The following is a 16,782-nucleotide window of genomic DNA, read 5'->3' on the forward strand; positions in this document are numbered from 1 at the left end:
AGAGGCGCTGTTTACGGCTTGGAGACACAGCAGCCGCAAAGGCGGGTCTCTGTACGCGCTCAGCTTCACTAGGGTAGAGGCCCTCCGCACATATCCAGAGGCACTGTTTACGGCTTGGAGACACAGCAGCCGCAAAGGCGGGTCTCTGTACGCGCTCAGCTTCACTAGGGTAGGGGCCCTCCGCGCATATCCAGAGGCACTGTTTACGGCTTGGAGACACAGCAGCCACAAAGGCGGGTCTCTGTACGCGCTCAGCTTCACTAGGGTAGAGGCCCTCCGCACATATCCAGAGGCACTGTTTACGGCTTGGAGACACAGCAGCCACAAAGGCGGGTCTCTGTACGCGCTCAGCTTCACTAGGGTAGAGGCCCTCCGCACATATCCAGAGGCACTGTTTACGGCTTGGAGACACAGCAGCCACAAAGGCGGGTCTCTGTACGCGCTCAGCTTCACTAGGGTAGAGGCCCTCCGCACATATCCAGAGGCGCTGTTTACGGCTTGGAGACACAGCAGCCGCAAAGGCGGGTCTCTGTACGCGCTCAGCTTCACTAGGGTAGAGGCCCTCCGCACATATCCAGAGGCACTGTTTACGGCTTGGAGACACAGCAGCCGCAAAGGCGGGTCTCTGTACGCGCTCAGCTTCACTAGGGTAGGGGCCCTCCGCGCATATCCAGAGGCACTGTTTACGGCTTGGAGACACAGCAGCCACAAAGGCGGGTCTCTGTACGCGCTCAGCTTCACTAGGGTAGAGGCCCTCCGCACATATCCAGAGGCACTGTTTACGGCTTGGAGACACAGCAGCCGCAAAGGCGGGTCTCTGTACGCGCTCAGCTTCACTAGGGTAGGGGCCCTCCGCGCATATCCAGAGGCACTGTTTACGGCTTGGAGACACAGCAGCCACAAAGGCGGGTCTCTGTACGCGCTCAGCTTCACTAGGGTAGAGGCCCTCCGCACATATCCAGAGGCACTGTTTACGGCTTGGAGACACAGCAGCCACAAAGGCGGGTCTCTGTACGCGCTCAGCTTCACTAGGGTAGGGGCCCTCCGCACATATCCAGAGGCACTGTTTACGGCTTGGAGACACAGCAGCCACAAAGGCGGGTCTCTGTATGCGCTCAGCTTCACTAGGGTAGAGGCCCTCCGCACATATCCAGAGGCACTGTTTACGGCTTGGAGACACAGCAGCCACAAAGGCGGGTCTCTGTACGCGCTCAGCTTCACTAGGGTAGGGGCCCTCCGCACATATCCAGAGGCGCCGTCTGCGGCTTGGAGACACAGCAGCCGCAACGGCGGCTCTCTGTGCGCGCTCAGAACCGCTGCCGGCCGCGCAGGAGCGCGCAGTCGCCAACGGATTTCTCTGCGCCCGCCCAGGCGCACTTTTTGGCGGCAGCGTCGGGGGAGAGGCTTCTGCCCGCGCCCGTCTCCGGCCCGGAGAAGCGGCGGCGGCGCGGGGGCGCTCTCCCCATGCTCAGAGGCGCCGCTGGAGGCCGGGAAGGGAGGCCCCGCGCCCCACCGCGCTTCCGCCCCGTCCTCCCTCCTTCCCCTCCGGAGAGACCTCCCCCTCGGTCTCGCCTGGACCCGGCCCGGCCGGCGGCCGCTTTCGCTTTCCGCTCCGAGCAGCCGCGGCGGGAGGATGGCGACGGGCCGGCGCTTCGCGGCGCTGCTGTGCTCGGCGCTGCCGCTGCTGCAGGTGAGCGAGCGGGACCCTCCCAGCGCCCCCCACCCCCCGGGACAGACATCCCTCGCCCGGCCAGCCAGCCTGCCTCATCTCCTCCGAGCCCCCCAGACCTGCCCCAGCCCAGGCCGGCGGCTCCGATGCCCGCGGGGCGCGGATCCGCCCCGGGCCCCCATCGGAACCGCTCAGACCCTTTGGTTTGCGGGCGTGCAGAAACGTGCGCGCTGCTTTCTGCATCCAGCGCAACATATATGAGTGGCTGTTGCGAGGTTGATTTCACGCTTTATTACTGCGCAGCAATTTGCGCTTGCTTAGGGGCTCATTATTCTTTATGCTTTAGAATTTCCTCCCTTTTTTAGTATTATTATTACTGTCGTCATTACGAGCCCGGTCAGTAATATTTCAGGCTAGCTGAATCGTTAACTAACTTATTGTATGTTCACTGAAGGGCAACATACGGCTATCGGAAATGAATTGTAGGCCCGCTTCCTTGCTTTAAGACGGATGCTATGATATTGAAATGTAAGGCTGATTATCTGCACTGTACTGAATTGTACTATTGGCAATGTTATATAGGTGTAACTTTGAAGCGGAATGGTATTTGAAGTTTGTGCGTAGTGGAGTTTAAATGTAATCCTTTTAAGTAACTTCTTAATATATTTTTTTTTCATTTTTTTCTTGCTCGCTTCTTCCTTCTCCTTCTGTTTTCTTTTTCCCTTTCTTCCCCCCTCTTTTTCGTTATTGCTGGGTCCTTGTAAGAATACTGTATTGTTGGGAAACTGATTCGGTTGTTGGTATTGTTTATTTTATTTAGAAAGATAAAAATAGAATAAAAAGTGTTGTTTTTTTAAAAAAAGGAACCACTCAGAACTCTAACGGAGCCCTCCAAGGGCCTTCGCAGGGGATGAAAAGCGCTTCGCACCTCGGAGAGCGCCGTTAGAGTTCGGACTGGTTTCGACTGGAACCCGGAGCGGGTTTGCTGCCCCACTGGGGTCCGAGCCACCAGCCTCTGCTGCCTGTCCCCCCCTCCCCACCCCTCCAATTCCACATAGGGGCCACAACACCCCACAACAGCCCTTTTCTCCATCAGCCCCTGCAACACTAGGTTTCGAGATCTCGGCACATTCAAGGTATCTTAAAAACGGCGGAAGGAAAAGACACACGGCAACTGTGTGTTTGGCTGGCTTGAGAAGGCTTCGCGTTTGAAAAGCTGGAGGTAGATCTTCCCTGGTGCTTTTTGTTGGCATTGAAGTGCCCTGATAACCGCTGGGGCACCTTACGTATGCGGTACGCCACTTTCCTAGCATTATTTCCCACTTTTTATCCCGTGTCATCTGAAACACCGCAACAGGTGACATTGTGCATGCTATGAGGTATAAAATGCTCATCACGGTGGGGTCCTATTGATATGAGAGATCTGGGTCAGGCTGAATTTCATCCACTTCAAGCGGAGATCGATGCCCCGTGAAAAGCTCATAAGCTGGACCTGGAGGTAATAGACATTCCCTGTTATTCCCAGCAGCTGGCATCCAAAGATATACTTCAACTGCTCATGGAGGTTCCATTTAAACTGCAGTCCCAATCCCATTTTCCTGGGACCAAACTCGGTTGAACTCTGTAGGATTTTACTTTTGAGGAGACATGTACAAGACTGGACTGTCAGTTATTTTAGTGAACCCATAGCTGCAGGGAGACTTCTCCTCCCGTCCCTCCTTTTTTTTTTTTAATCAGCGTGGGCAGAAGGTAGTTCTGATCTTCTGGTAGCTCTCTGAGGATTTGCCGTCTGTCTGCCCGGATTTCTCGCTGGCAATTTTTAAGTAAAGCAGCAACATTTAAACAAAAACAGACCCCCCCCCCACCCCCAAATTATGCTGCTGAAATGAAGACAGCTTGGGGTCACCAGGACTGGATTTCTGTGTGGAAGGGCTGTCAATTCTGCTCAGTTCTGGCACTCAAAACACATTCCTGGGCTCAGCGTTCTTTAATTCTGAGGGTGCAAGCCTATGCATGTTTACACTGAAAAGAGCCCTACAACTCCCAGCGTTCCCCAGCCTGCATGGGGTACATTGGGATTCCCGTTGGGGTATATTGGGATTCTAGTAAACAAACTGCAACAAAAGGTAGTAGACCCTGCAAGCATGAAGTCTGCCTGATCCAGTCCAATCCTCTTTTAAAGCCATTTTGCAGCACAAACCTATGTACATCTACTCAGAAGTAAGCCCCACTGAGTTCGAAGGGCCTTGCTTCCAAGCCAGAGTGAACAGGATTGCGGCCTGAAATCTGGCCTCCGCTGCGTCATGCGGCGGCAAGCTCTGCAGGTGAATTGTGTATTGTATGAAAAAGGAGAAGAACTTTATTCTGTCTGTCTCAATCTCCCGGGAATAGGTTTTACTGGGGAAGCCCCGAGTTCTCGCAGCAGGGAAGAAAAACAATCCACTTCTGTACACCGTTTATATCTATATGTCATCCCCACACGATTTTTGTCTTTTTTTCCTAAACAAAACAAAACTCAAAATACTTCAGTCTATTCTTGCAGGGAAGGTCGCCCAACAACTAGCAACAAGGAATTGAGGTGGTTGGGGCAGTTCCAGCAATAGGGCCCCCAGCGATAGGTTTCTGTTTTCCAGGAAACATTTCACTTGTCCTTGTATTCCCACTTTCTACGCAAGGGAGCAGTGGGGGACGGTTCAGATCACAGCTGGGGAAATGAGCCACGGCAGCTTATTCGCCCCACCACGTGTGGTGGTTGCATGCCAGGGGTCTTAGGGTAATTACCCTTGTCAGCCCAGCCAGGCTGGCTTGTTTCTGTGGATAAAACCCACAGAACCCATGAGCTGTTGTAGGTTTCTGGGTGGCTCGCTGCTTCTGGCCTCAGGCCTCCCAGGCTGGGTTTGCATGATAAGGCAAGCAGAGCTGCTAAGAGTAATTATGCACTACTGTGGCTTATTATTAACCACCCTGCGATCCTGCAAACCAGGTCAGAGAGAACGCTACTTCAAGCCAAGGAGGGTGGATCTGACCTGCCTCTCAGGGTTGTTGTACTATGTTCTCAGTCGAATCACATGGAAAAAGCCTAGCACCAAAGCAGAGAGCCATCCGTTGAGGAATTGATAGCCACCTGCACAGAAACCTTTCGGATGTAAAATGGAGGTTAATTTCATTTCATTTCATTTGACTTTATTTTATTCTGGTGGCAATTGGTATCCTGCCTATAAGCTTCCGGGAGGATCTTGCTGGCTACTGCAGGGAAGCGGGGCTAAATGGACGTGGATGTGATCCAGTGCAATTTGGCTAAAATGTGGGGAGTTATGGGGTGAGCTATGTGGGAGTTAGGGGGTGCCCCCCCCAATTGGATGAGTGAAGGCTGGGATTTAAAAAAAAGTTTGATGTTGAAAATGCTGCAGATTAGCAAATTACTGTCTCACCCCAGGCCTGAGTGAGTGAGTGTGTGTGTGTGTGTGTGCACATGTGTGTGTTGGGGGGGTGTCATCTGGATGGGAAGGAATCAAAAACAGGCATAAGAAGTATCTTATACATATTTTTCCAAAGGGGGGGGTATCTTATTCATTCCTGAAACACAGTAAGAAACCCTGAAGCCTATAAGGAGGGGTCATACCTCAGTGGTATGGCCCATAAGTGGGACCTGCAATAAAATGTTGCAGTGTATCCTCACCTCCTACCCCCAATTCTTCTTTTTCTAAGTGACACAAAACATTCTGTGGCTACTAAGCATGGTCATTCCTTATTGGCTTTTTTTTGAGACAGTGTGTGTGTGTGTGTGTGTGTGTGAAAGAGAGGGGGGGGCTAGGTTTCTTTAAGGAAAAGGTTTGTACATCTGTTCTCCTTTGGAGTTGCAGTTTACTCAGGTAGACTTAGTTCCACCCTTACCCTGCCCCCTGTGAAAGGGATGTATAATATTGAAACATATTGAGGGTAAAGACCAATCTATTCAGCCCTTCCTTCCTTCCTTCCTTCCTTCCTGCCCCCTTTGAAAGGGATGTATAATATTGAAACATATTGAGGGTAAAGACCAATCTATTCAGCCCTTCCTTCCTTCCTGCCCCCTTTGAAAGGGATGTATAATATTGAAACATATTGAGGGTAAAGACCAATCTATTCAGCCCTGCCTGCCTGCCTGCCTGCCCCCTTTGAACGGGATGCATAATCTTGAAACATGTTGGGAGTAAAGACCAGTCTATTCAGCTCTTTCTTTCTGTGATGCTTCCATCCTACGCTCTTTTTACCTGCTCTTTTCTGATCGCCTTTTGAGGTGACCCAATGAGATTTGATTTGTGAGAACCATGATGGATTGGAAGGGTGTGAGTGGAACAATGCCCCCGCCTCCACAGCTAATAACAGCCTCTGGATGCCAGATGTTGAACATAAGCAAGAGATATCTGTTGCCTTCATCCTCTGTTTGTGGGCATCCCAGAGACATCTGGTTGGCCAGTGTGGAATGTAGGATGCTGGACTAGTTTGGCCATTAGGCTGATCCACCACAGCTCTTCGGGGGTGATTTGTCTGAGAAATGGCATGTGCCCACACAACGCTAAACCACATGTTTCCCGTGACATGTAGTGTAGCCCTTTGTGACATGGGTAGAGGTTAAACCTCCTCCTTCCCCAGATGCTGCAGCCCTGATCGACATTGGGGAGGCAGGGGACCACAGCTGCTCTTACCCAAAGCAAAAGATGTCAGGAGAGCAGATCACAGATCGTCCACATCATGTCTGGTCTCGGGATTCAGCAACCAGAGCTATATACACAGTATTTTAAATATAGTCACATGAAAGACGGATAGAATGGCATGGTGCCATTTTGACAGCCAGCAAAAGGGTGACGCTCGCAGGGCCAGCTCTGCCATGAGACAGAGTGAGGCAGTTGCCTCAGCTGGCAGATTTAAAAGGGCAGCGAATTGTTAGCTATCCAGTTTGTTAATATTGTATTTTTACTGCTAGAGATGAGGAAAGGCACTTGTGGGATTTTCCGCCTCATGTGCCCGAACAAAGTGCCTGGCATTGCATCCTACGCACCTTGACTTGGGTGGGTGTGAGGTGCCATTTGCAAAATGTCTTGGGCCAGCCCTGGGTGTCTGACCCATACTTGCCTGGCAGCTGTTTCTGCACGTGTGAATGACGTGACTGTGTGGAATGGGTTTTTGGTTTACCTTATCCTCTGCGGTTGTGCACCAAGTTCACATTTACACTTTGTCACAACCCCAGATATCTTTTTTCCTGGGAAGGCACAACAAGTTCAGATCAGTTCAGGCCTCCCCCCGCCCCCGCACTCTTTGGTGTGTGTCTGTATGTGTAATGTTTATTGTTTTGCATTTATTTACCTTAAAACTCATCTGCCATAGAATCATAGAATAGTAGGGTTGAAAGGGGCCTTTAAGACCATCGAGGCCCTCCCCCATTTGCCCATTTGTCTAGTTTGGGGAGATTTGTTGGAGCTCCACATAGTCTGGCTTGGGATTTCACCGTTCTAAATAATTCTGCATCATCGTATGCTTTGCTGCCAGACTGCGACTCCAAATCATTGATCATGAGTGTTCATGCCCAATTCCATGGCGCCTTTTATAGTCAAGCTATCTCCATGCCCCCTCCAACCCTACTCAACTCTAGGAAATAACTTTGTACAAATCATCCTCCCTCCACCACCCTGTGATTTATTCTAGAGGGTCAGGACAACCCTTAGATTGCCTCAGGCTGATGTACACTTTGGACAGTCATGATTTTCTACATCAAAAGCATTTCTGTATAGGGAACAGCGTGGGAGCCATTTTTCATGCATCTCGCATCACATCTGATTGGTACGTACGTGACTGTTTTCATTGCCCATGTTGTGCATAGGGATTACGGACTGTGTAAAATCCATTCCGTCTGTGTTTCACAGATTGTCAGGCGCCTTTCATTCTGTCATCCACCCATCGACGGAATCACATCTTTTTCGTTTACAAATGTGCGCAATTTTGCACATGCAAAAATGAGCAAATTCCCCCCAAATGCGTGCTTTCGCACTTCAGCTTATGGGGGAAATGCACATTTTTGGCCGTTTAAAATGTTGCTTGCATATTTTCTGACAGCAGCATTCGCGCAATGTTCAGGAAAGTTAGAAAACCGGTCTGTAAGTCTGTGGAATCCACCCGACAGGGGAAAAGCCCATCCGCTGAGGAATCTGTGGGTTGAATCCATGGAAATCTGAAGTCAAGTGGCTCCGTTGCAGATTTCTCTGACATTGCTAGTTGTGGGGCAGCCAGGACCACACACCTTTTCCTTCCATTGCAGATAGACATTGCAAAATAGACACATGTCCACAGTTATATTTAACCAATTATTTTTGGCTGTCGGGGGTGTATCCCTTGACCCCCAGTTTCCTCCTTGCATTACGCCATAGGCTGAAGGAAAGCAAGTGGATAGCACTGTGTCCTCGTGCTCTCTAGGTTCTATGGCAGCATGAAGACAGTGTGTATGCGTGGCTCTCAGTCCCTCCCATTCACAATGTGAGTGTCTTTTTAAACTAAGCAATAACGAGTTGGAGCCAGACTGAGTCATCCTTAGAGTAGGCTGATTGAAATCAATGGGACTGAGTAAATAATAGGTAATAATAACTATATTAATTAAGTTTGTCATGAGGACTAGCTGCAGTCCTATTGCTTTCAGTGGCTCTCGTCTAAGTATGACTGAGTCTGCATCCAACCTAGTATTTCTGTGCATAGCTGTGAATTCCCCTGGTCAGGCAAACTCCACCCTTTACATGTGGGTTGCCCTCCTGGTCAGCACAAGGACACCCACTTTTTTTTTATTAGCGGGAATAAGTGGGGAGGAGCAACAGGACGTTGCAAATTAACCTCACCCCCTAGCAGGAGGGTTCCTGCTTACAACTCCTACCAACACGGAACAGGCTTGCAGAAGGTGAGGGAGGCTTTGAAATGGGAAGGGAAAGGACACCTGATTTCTTCCCCATCTTCCAGAAAGCTTCCTTTGCAATGTGGTAAAACATGAATGGTTTCATTGCTATACACTGGAGAGGAAATGTTTCTGAAGAGCCGGAAAGGGAAAATATGTCCTTTTCTCTCTCTCTCCTTTCCTCCCTCCTGAAACTTCCCCGTTAGGAGGGTTGAACATTTTCTTGTAATCATAGAATCATAGGGTTGAAAGGGGCCTACAAGACCATCGAGTCCAACCCCCTGCTCCATGCAGGAAGCCTGATTCCCAGGTGGTCTCCCATCCAAATACTAACCAGGGCTGACCCTGCTTAGCTTCCAAGATCAGAGACAAGATCAGGTGCATCCAGCCCTTTGCTCAACATCATAGAATCATAGGGTGGGAAGGGGCCTACATGACCATCGAGTCCAACCCCCTGCTCCATGCAGGAAGCCTGATTCCCAGGCAGTCTCCTATCCAAATACTAACCAGGGCTGACCCTGCTTAGCTTCCAAGATCAGAGACAAGATCAGGTGCATCCAGCCCTTTGCTCAACATCATAGAATCATAGGGTGGGAAGGGGCCTACAAGACCATCGAGTCCAACCCCCTGCTCCATGCAGGAAGCCTGATTCCCAGGCGGTCTCTTATCCAGTACTAACCAGGGCTGACCCTGCTTTAGCTTACGAGATCAGATGAGATCAAATGCCTTGGTGTGGAAGGCTTCAGTGCTGTTCAAACATATATGCTCCTGCATATTTAGGGAGCTCCCCCCAGTTCCTGGTAACTAAAAATGAGTGCCTTCTTTTTGGCTGGTCCCGTTTCACTTTCAAATTGCTATGCACTTGGCCACCTAAGTCTGGTATTATAAATAATAATGGTAAATGATGGTACTTTGATCAGCCCTTTAAGCAACATTTCTCCATTTTTGTTTGGTACAAGAAAAGCAAATGGTGACAATTTCCGGGGAAGATTGGAGGCTGAGATACAGCGACTTTGTATACGTGTGGCCAATGTAAGTGAGTTTGGGCAGAAATGTGAAAGAGCTGCATGGAGAGCATGTGCTTTGCACGCAGAAGCCCTCCGTTTATGTCATCGGCATTTCCAGGTAGGGCAGGGAAGGGCTCCTCTCTGAAACCCCAGAGAGCTGCTGCCAGTCAGTACTGACAATACTGGGCTAGACGGACCAGTGGTTTGACTCAGGTTCCAATACAGGACCATATCACAGTGGTACAGCTAGAGCTGCGTGCAAAGGGCCTCTCAAAATTCTCCAGCCTATTTGTGGGCAGAGAAATTGCGGGGGGGGGGGGGGGAGACAATTTTGCCAAATTTCTCCTGTGGGGGAGAAATTCTCCAACAGTTTCTTACACACAGAGTTCGCTAAGGGTAGGGTTTGTAGCACAGCATCTTTCTTTTTCCCTAAGGGTTTTTGGTTTATTGCACTGCTCCTGCAAGGGGCAACAGCATCCACTGTGTCGAGGCTTCCACTTTTTTGAGGCAGAATTTTGACTCTCTCTTGGTTTTTGAGCTTACCTGATCATTGCAAGGTGGCCGAGGGTGCTGTGTGTGTTTTCTCTCTCTATTGCACATCTTTCCTTTGCTCTGCAGCCTCCCAGGCCACCCGCACTTCCTGACCTGAAAAAGCCCCATGCGAGGAATGGCCTCATGACATCTTCCTCCTGATGGCTTTAACTGAAATGTGGGAAGCTGAGGAGGCTACAGGCTGCCACAGAGACTATCGTACAATGAATCTCTGTACACTCCATGGCCACCTCATAGGTAAATTAAACTCCTTGGCCACCTCATAGGTAAAGTAAGCACATTTCTTCTCCTCCGAATGTCTTTTCGGAAGCCATTTCTTTTCAATCCAATTGAATGAGAATGGTCAAAACAAATGTGGGAGATGTTTCCACTAGGTACAGCAGACACTTTGCATGGATGTCAGTCTCTCTAGCATCTTCCCCTCTGTTCTGATGGCCAGTCACTGGGTGTACCCCCACTCCTTGAGAAGTGATGCGGTGTCTTCCCATGGGGAAGGGGTGCAGAATCTGGGGCCTGGGGAACTAATCTGCCTCACCCAGGGTTCCCAGTCCAGCCCTCCAGAATTCCCCAGATGGCAACATCCCGCCCCCACTGCGACCACCAATCGTTGGGTGGTTTCCCGGTGTTTGTGTAATTTTCTCTCCATTCTAAAATGTCGTAACACCTCTCCGAAGGCTTAGTTGCTGGAAGTAAAAACTTTAAGCTGAAAATATGCTGGTATTTTGGGCCACACCCCTTTGGTCTTCAGCTCCACCCACCACTGGGATGCGGCCCCCAAGAGCACCTTTGAAATGGAATTCGGTCCTCCGGCTAAAAGAGCCGAAACACCCCAGCCATAGGGCCACCTTGCTAGAAGGCTTGGCCCCCTGCTAGAAACAATTAGTAGTGCTGTGCTGAAAATTTCCCCCACATTTTTTTCTCATTCGATTTGGTAGAAAAGAAATTGCTTTCAAAAAGAAATTTAAAGAAGATGTTTCAGAGAAACTCTCATGGGGTGGGTTTGGGGTTCTTGTGCTTAGATTACTCATGAGATGGCTGAGGAGTATGCGTGAGTGTCCTGTCTGTCATTATACAATAATCTCTGTGGCAGTCTGCAGCCTCCCTGGCTTCCCACACTGCAGTTAGAGCCATCATGAGGAAGACATCATGAGGCAATTCATGAGGGGCTTTTTCAGTTCAGGAAGTGCGGGTGGCCTGGGAGGCTGAAGAGCAATGGAAAGATGTGTAATATAGAGAGGGGGGAAAGAAACACAGCACCCTCGGCTACCTCACAGTGATTGGGTAAGCTCAAAAAGACCACCAAAAGAAATTCAAAATTCAGCCTCAGAAAAGCGGAAGCCTCAACCCAGTGGATGCTGTTGCCGCCTACAGAAGCAGTGCAATGAAATAAAAACCCTGAGGGGAAAAAGAAAGAAGCTGTGCTGCAACCGCTGCCAATAGTGAGCCCGCTCTGTGAGAAACTGTTGGAGAATTTCTCCTCCCCTGGGAGAACTTTGGTGAAATTGTCCCCCCAATTTCTCTGCCCACAAATAGGCGGGAGAATTCTGAGAGGCCGTTTGCGCACCGCTCTAACAATTAGTACTGTCATTCTCAGCCTTCTTGCATTGCAAACCCGGTGGGCTTCGACGCGAGGCTTTTATTTTGCCATTGCTCTCCCTCCTTCATGGAATTTTACTGAGGGTCCAGATGAATTTGTCTTCCATTTGTAGGCCCGTCCCATGTTTTTCCTCCTTTTTTTCTTCTTCTTACCACTGAAAATCCATCAAGGAGGAATAGATGGGATAGCTACACAAAGTCTTTTGATTGCTAGCGCTAGGAGTGCTTCTCCCGCAAGCATGCACAGTGCTTGATTCACTTTGCCTCTTGGCCAAGATCTTATGTGAGCTGCCAATATTTGAAAGAGAGAGAGATTTACAAGAAGTTCTTGCCATTTTTTCTAAACCGTAAAGATTTTAATTCTCCCCCCTCACCCCTGCCCGAGTCACCGCTCTGTCTCTTTAACCGAGGGCTCATAATTTAGTTTAAAGCGTTGTTCCTTAAGCTCATTTTTAGAAACCCTCCGCAAATATTTTAGTGCTTTGCCATTATGTCGGGTCAAGACTGAAAGTAATTTCTCAGTCTCCTTCACTTGATTCCCTGTAATTTTTAAACCCATCAGATCTTTCATGCTTCCGCCTGTATTTTTTTTTAAACTTAACTTAAAAACAAAACAAAATGTTTCTTCAGAGCATGCCACTGTGGGGCACTCGGCTAGGAAAACAGCAAACACCAGAAAGTTTCCACGTTCACCAGAAACACCAGAAAGTCTCTGTGTTCCTCATAGCAATACCAGAAAATTTTGTTTTTTCCCCAATACCAGAAAGACTGGTAAATACCAGAAAGTCTCCACATAAGTCTCCTTCTTTGCACTGTTCCCCCTTTATGACATATTTTGCTTTCTTAGAAGGGTATCTCTCCCTCTCTCTTCAGTGTGGTCTAGTGGCTAGAGCAGTTCCCCAATCTTGTGCTCTCCAGATGTGTTGGACTCCAGCATTGGCTGGGGGATGCTGGGAGCTGTATTGCACCTTAACCTCTGGAGGGAAGCAGGTTGGGGAAAAGAGGACTAGAGTGTCAAACTAGGACTGGGGAAATGGGGGGAAAGGGAAGTCCCCATTCAGCCCGAAACCCACTGGGTGGCCTTTGGGCTACTCACTCATTACCTTTCAACTTGACCAACTTCACAGGGTTGTCCTGAGGATAAAAACGGTTGATTGCATGAATGCTACCCAGAGGCCCTTGCAGGAAAGCCAGGATAGGAATGTAAATAATAAAATAATTCCGTGCCGAGGAGAAGTCTGGCGAGCTCCCTTAGCAAAGCTTGCTGAGTTCCACCCACGCACTCATGGTTTGCATGGAGGCGGGATATGGCAAATGGCTGAATTACAGGAAGCATGACTCAAATCCGTCTCTGAAGTGTGACTCTCACGTTTACTGCTGTGTTTTGGAAAGAGGTTAATGTAACAGCGCGAAATTAACGGCACCCACCGTGATGAGTCACAGCGTAAGCCAGAAAGCCACAAACAGCTGTGCTTGGCATGCGCTGTAGTGTCTCAAGCTAATCAGACTTTGCGAGAAACACAATCCATTGTTTTACAGGGTCAAAGAAATGCGCTGGGGATCTTGTCAGCTCATGACTGATCCTCAGGATAACATCAGCTGCGTCTTGTCAGCATTAGTCACAAGGCAGCAAAGAAGGGTGGTTTGGACCTTATCATTTGCTAAAGGCCAATGAACACCTATTCTGGACCTGCTGGCCACATTGTCAGAGAGCTGATAAAAGACCTTTGTGTCATGTCTGCTGATTTCATTGTGGAGGGTGTAAGAAAGGCCAGCTTCTGCCATCCTCTGGTGACAGGGCTTACTCCCTAGTAAGTGTGTTTAGGATAATGGTGCCCTCAGGACCAGGCTTTGGGGCAGAAGTCCAGGGCTCACTCAACCTGCTGGCTTATCACACTTTGAAGTAAGTGAAGCAATGCACAGTACCATCTAAGGTGTGCGCGCGTGTGTGTGTATGTGTGCGTGCGCGCAGTAAGGTCCTTAAGTCCATAGTTACTGATTTAGGATTGCACCATTAGGGTGGGCTCCAGATTTAGTCGGCGTAAACCCATTGAAATCATGCTTAGAATACTGTATTCAGTTCTGGTCACCTCGCCTAAACAAAGATATTGTAAAGTTGGAAAAAGTGCAGAAAAGAAAACTAAAATGATCCAGGGGCTGGAGCAACTCCCCAGTGAGGGAAGGTTACAACAGCTGGGGTTGTTTAGCTTGGAGAAAAGGAGGTTAAGGGGAGACACGATAGAGGTGTACAGAATTATGCCTGGTGTGGAGAATGTGGATAGGGAAACATTTTTCTCTCATAATACTAGGGTTGTACGAAACTCACTTACCTTTTTGCGGAATTTTTCGCGATGGGGGGAGAGGTGCTCCGTCCTTCCCCCCAGAATCCTTGATGAGGGGGGAGGCGATCTGGTCCTCCCCCACCCCCAGAATCCTGCCCGGCCAGCTCTGTTCCACGGCGGCTCCGCAGAGCAGCCGGCCAGGGCCATCCACAGCCGGATTTCCGGCTGCGGACGGGCTGCTGTGGATGCAAATGGTGGCCGCCGTGGCTGCCAGGCTGCCGTGATAGGCTACGTAAGTATTTACGTAGCCTATCATGGCAACCCAAAACAAAAAACAAACAAAAAAGTGTATGCAAATGGCGGCGGCTACGGCGGCCGCCATTTGCGTTCCCTATTTTTCGCCTTTCTAGCCTACGTTAAATACTTACGTAGGCTGTTACGGCGAAAAAAAGGGGAACGCAAATAGCGTAGTGGGCGCTATTTGCATTCCTTTTTTTTTCACCATAGCCTACGTAAATATTTACATAGGCTAGAACGGCAGGAAAAAAAAGTTTTTTTCAGAAAAAAGAAAAAGAACAGTGACTCAGGAAATGCCAGTCCACTGTGGAGCCCGCAGGTTGTATTCATAGAAATCTGAACTTATTTGATTCCGTTGCAGATTTCTCTGACATCCCTTCCAGGCATACCTCTAGTGGGAGGCATTTCAAAGTCAAGGTGCCTTCTCTTTTGTAGGTGGTAAATGTACTTCTCTCCTAGCAGGAATACAGAGAAAGGTGGTGATCTTAACTCCCACCCACCCCTGTGTACAACAGTTCCAACCCTGATCATCTCCCAGTCCTGTGCATTCAGAGTTTTTAAAACATTCATGCAACTTTAAATGGTGCGTTCTAGGGTCCGGCGTAGTTTGGCCTTAAGAAAGGAGGCCTAAGTGGGAACAAAGACCTTTCAGTGGGCTTTCCCCAGATGAGTGAAATTTAGGGCATGAGTAGGATGGTCCAAAATGCCCCTTTAAGTGACAAACACGCTCTTACATAAGAATGTGGTTTCAGAATGAGTCGTGTGCTTTGGCTGTCTTTGACTTTGGACTCGCTGGGGCGACGTTTGAGTTGCCTTCCTTGCCACTGTCCGACAGATTGGACCGCGATGGGGTTTCCTCTTTAGATTGCTGGGTGGACGTTTCTTTTTCTTCATGAAAAAACCCACATGAATAAAATAGAAAAATAAAAGCGCAGCGTTGTTCCCCTTTCACAAGATTCTGCTGCTGAACACAGCGGTCTCAGAAACACTCTTCTTTTCCACAGCCCCAGGATCTGATGTCAGAAAGTGGGCGGCTTCGTCACTGTGGTTTTCTCATCTAATGTGTGTGATACTTCTTTTCTTTTTTTTCCATCCCCATCTAAACATACCGGCTTTCTTTTCAGCTTCTAGGGCCCCGAGGTCTGCCACACAACTACAGACGGAATATTGGGCAGGGTGGACTCGTGTGCCAATGGCCCTTCCTTTTTCAGATTGATACCGCACGGGTGTCACTTCCTGGTTAGAGTCCAGTCGGTGGTGCAGTTGGGTAATTCTAGATGGTGGATTTCAGGGACTCATAGCCCTCACCCCCTCTAGGCAGTAACGCGCGTTACTTCACTTCTTTCAAAATGTGGTCAGCTAGCCCTGCTGCATTTGGGGGCACTCGGGCTCATTCTATGGAGTGGGACCCTGGACCTCTGCTCCAAAGTCCTACCCTGATGGCACCACTGGGTCTAGCGGACATTCTGTGGTTTCCATCCAGCAAACGCTCATGTGTCACTTCATGTAAGAAGAGCCCTGCTGGATTAGACCAAAGGATGGCCTAGTCCAGCATCCTGTTTTCCACAATGGAACACCAGATGCCTGTGGGAAGCCCACAAGCAGGACATGAAGGCAACAGCCTTCCCATGTTTCCCAGTGGCTGGCCATTCAGTGACGTGCTGCTTCTGATCTTGGAGGTAGCATACAGCCATCATGCATAGCAGCTATTGAGGGGGTTGGCATCAGGTATTGGCGTTGTTAGGGACCCTTGCTGAGACCCTTGCCTTTGCGGGGGTGGGGGGCGGCACTGCTGAGCCACCAAAGCTTCGTGATCCTGCTGTTCTTCCTTCTTGTCACTGCCGGTGTTCACCTACCCTCTCTGAGCATGTGAACAGCGACAAGAAGGAGAAGGAGCAGCGTCTTCCACTCTCTTTGCACTCTCTTGCTGGGTGGCTGTGCGGACTGGGCCCAGAGGGAGAGCTCAAGTGACTAGGCAGCAGGGAGAAACCAGAGAATCCTCACGCAAAGCACTGAAAGATTGATGCACCTCTCTGTCTCTCCGACTCCTGCTATGCAGTAAAGGATATCCATCCATTTATTTCATTTATATCCCACCTTTCTTCTGCTGTGGAACTCAAGGTGGCTACATGTGGTTCCCCAGCGGTCTCCCCTCCAAGCACTGACCAGACCCAGACCTGCTTAGCTTCAGCAAAGTGGCTGTCTCACGTGCCTTCAGACCATGCCTGAGGCCCTCCCAGCACTTTCCCTCCGCCCCACTCTGTGTTTCTCTCTCTCTGTACAACCAACAGTTAATGGCTGAATTTCCATATATGGCAACCTGAATTTGGGGAAGGAGATTTGGTGTTGCATGTGAGTGGCGGCGGCGGCTGCTTTTGCAATCTGGAAACTCTGTTGCAGAATGCAGCCATGAGCAGCTGATTGTAGCATCCGAGAAGAAACGTGCCAACTTGGCACGGTCCTCAC

The 16,782-nt window shown here is 49.5% G+C and overlaps 1 protein-coding gene across 1 annotated transcript in view; it reads left to right on the forward strand.

Moving 5' to 3' along the window:
- The first annotated feature begins 1,373 nt into the window (after nt 1-1,373).
- LOC146335397 (tumor necrosis factor receptor superfamily member 1B-like) overlaps nt 1,374-16,782 on the forward strand; it is a 57,387-nt gene continuing 41,978 nt past the window's right edge. The window contains exon 1 of the mRNA XM_084821536.1: nt 1,374-1,690. Coding sequence (XP_084677662.1) covers nt 1,634-1,690 — 57 coding nt within the window. The 5' untranslated portion in view covers nt 1,374-1,633. The remainder of the gene's footprint in view (nt 1,691-16,782) is intronic.

Source organism: Heloderma suspectum, chromosome 15, assembly GCF_057233095.1.
Source record: "Heloderma suspectum isolate Gila_16-S chromosome 15, 16-S_ref, whole genome shotgun sequence".
Classification (NCBI taxonomy): Eukaryota; Metazoa; Chordata; class Lepidosauria; order Squamata; family Helodermatidae; genus Heloderma; species Heloderma suspectum.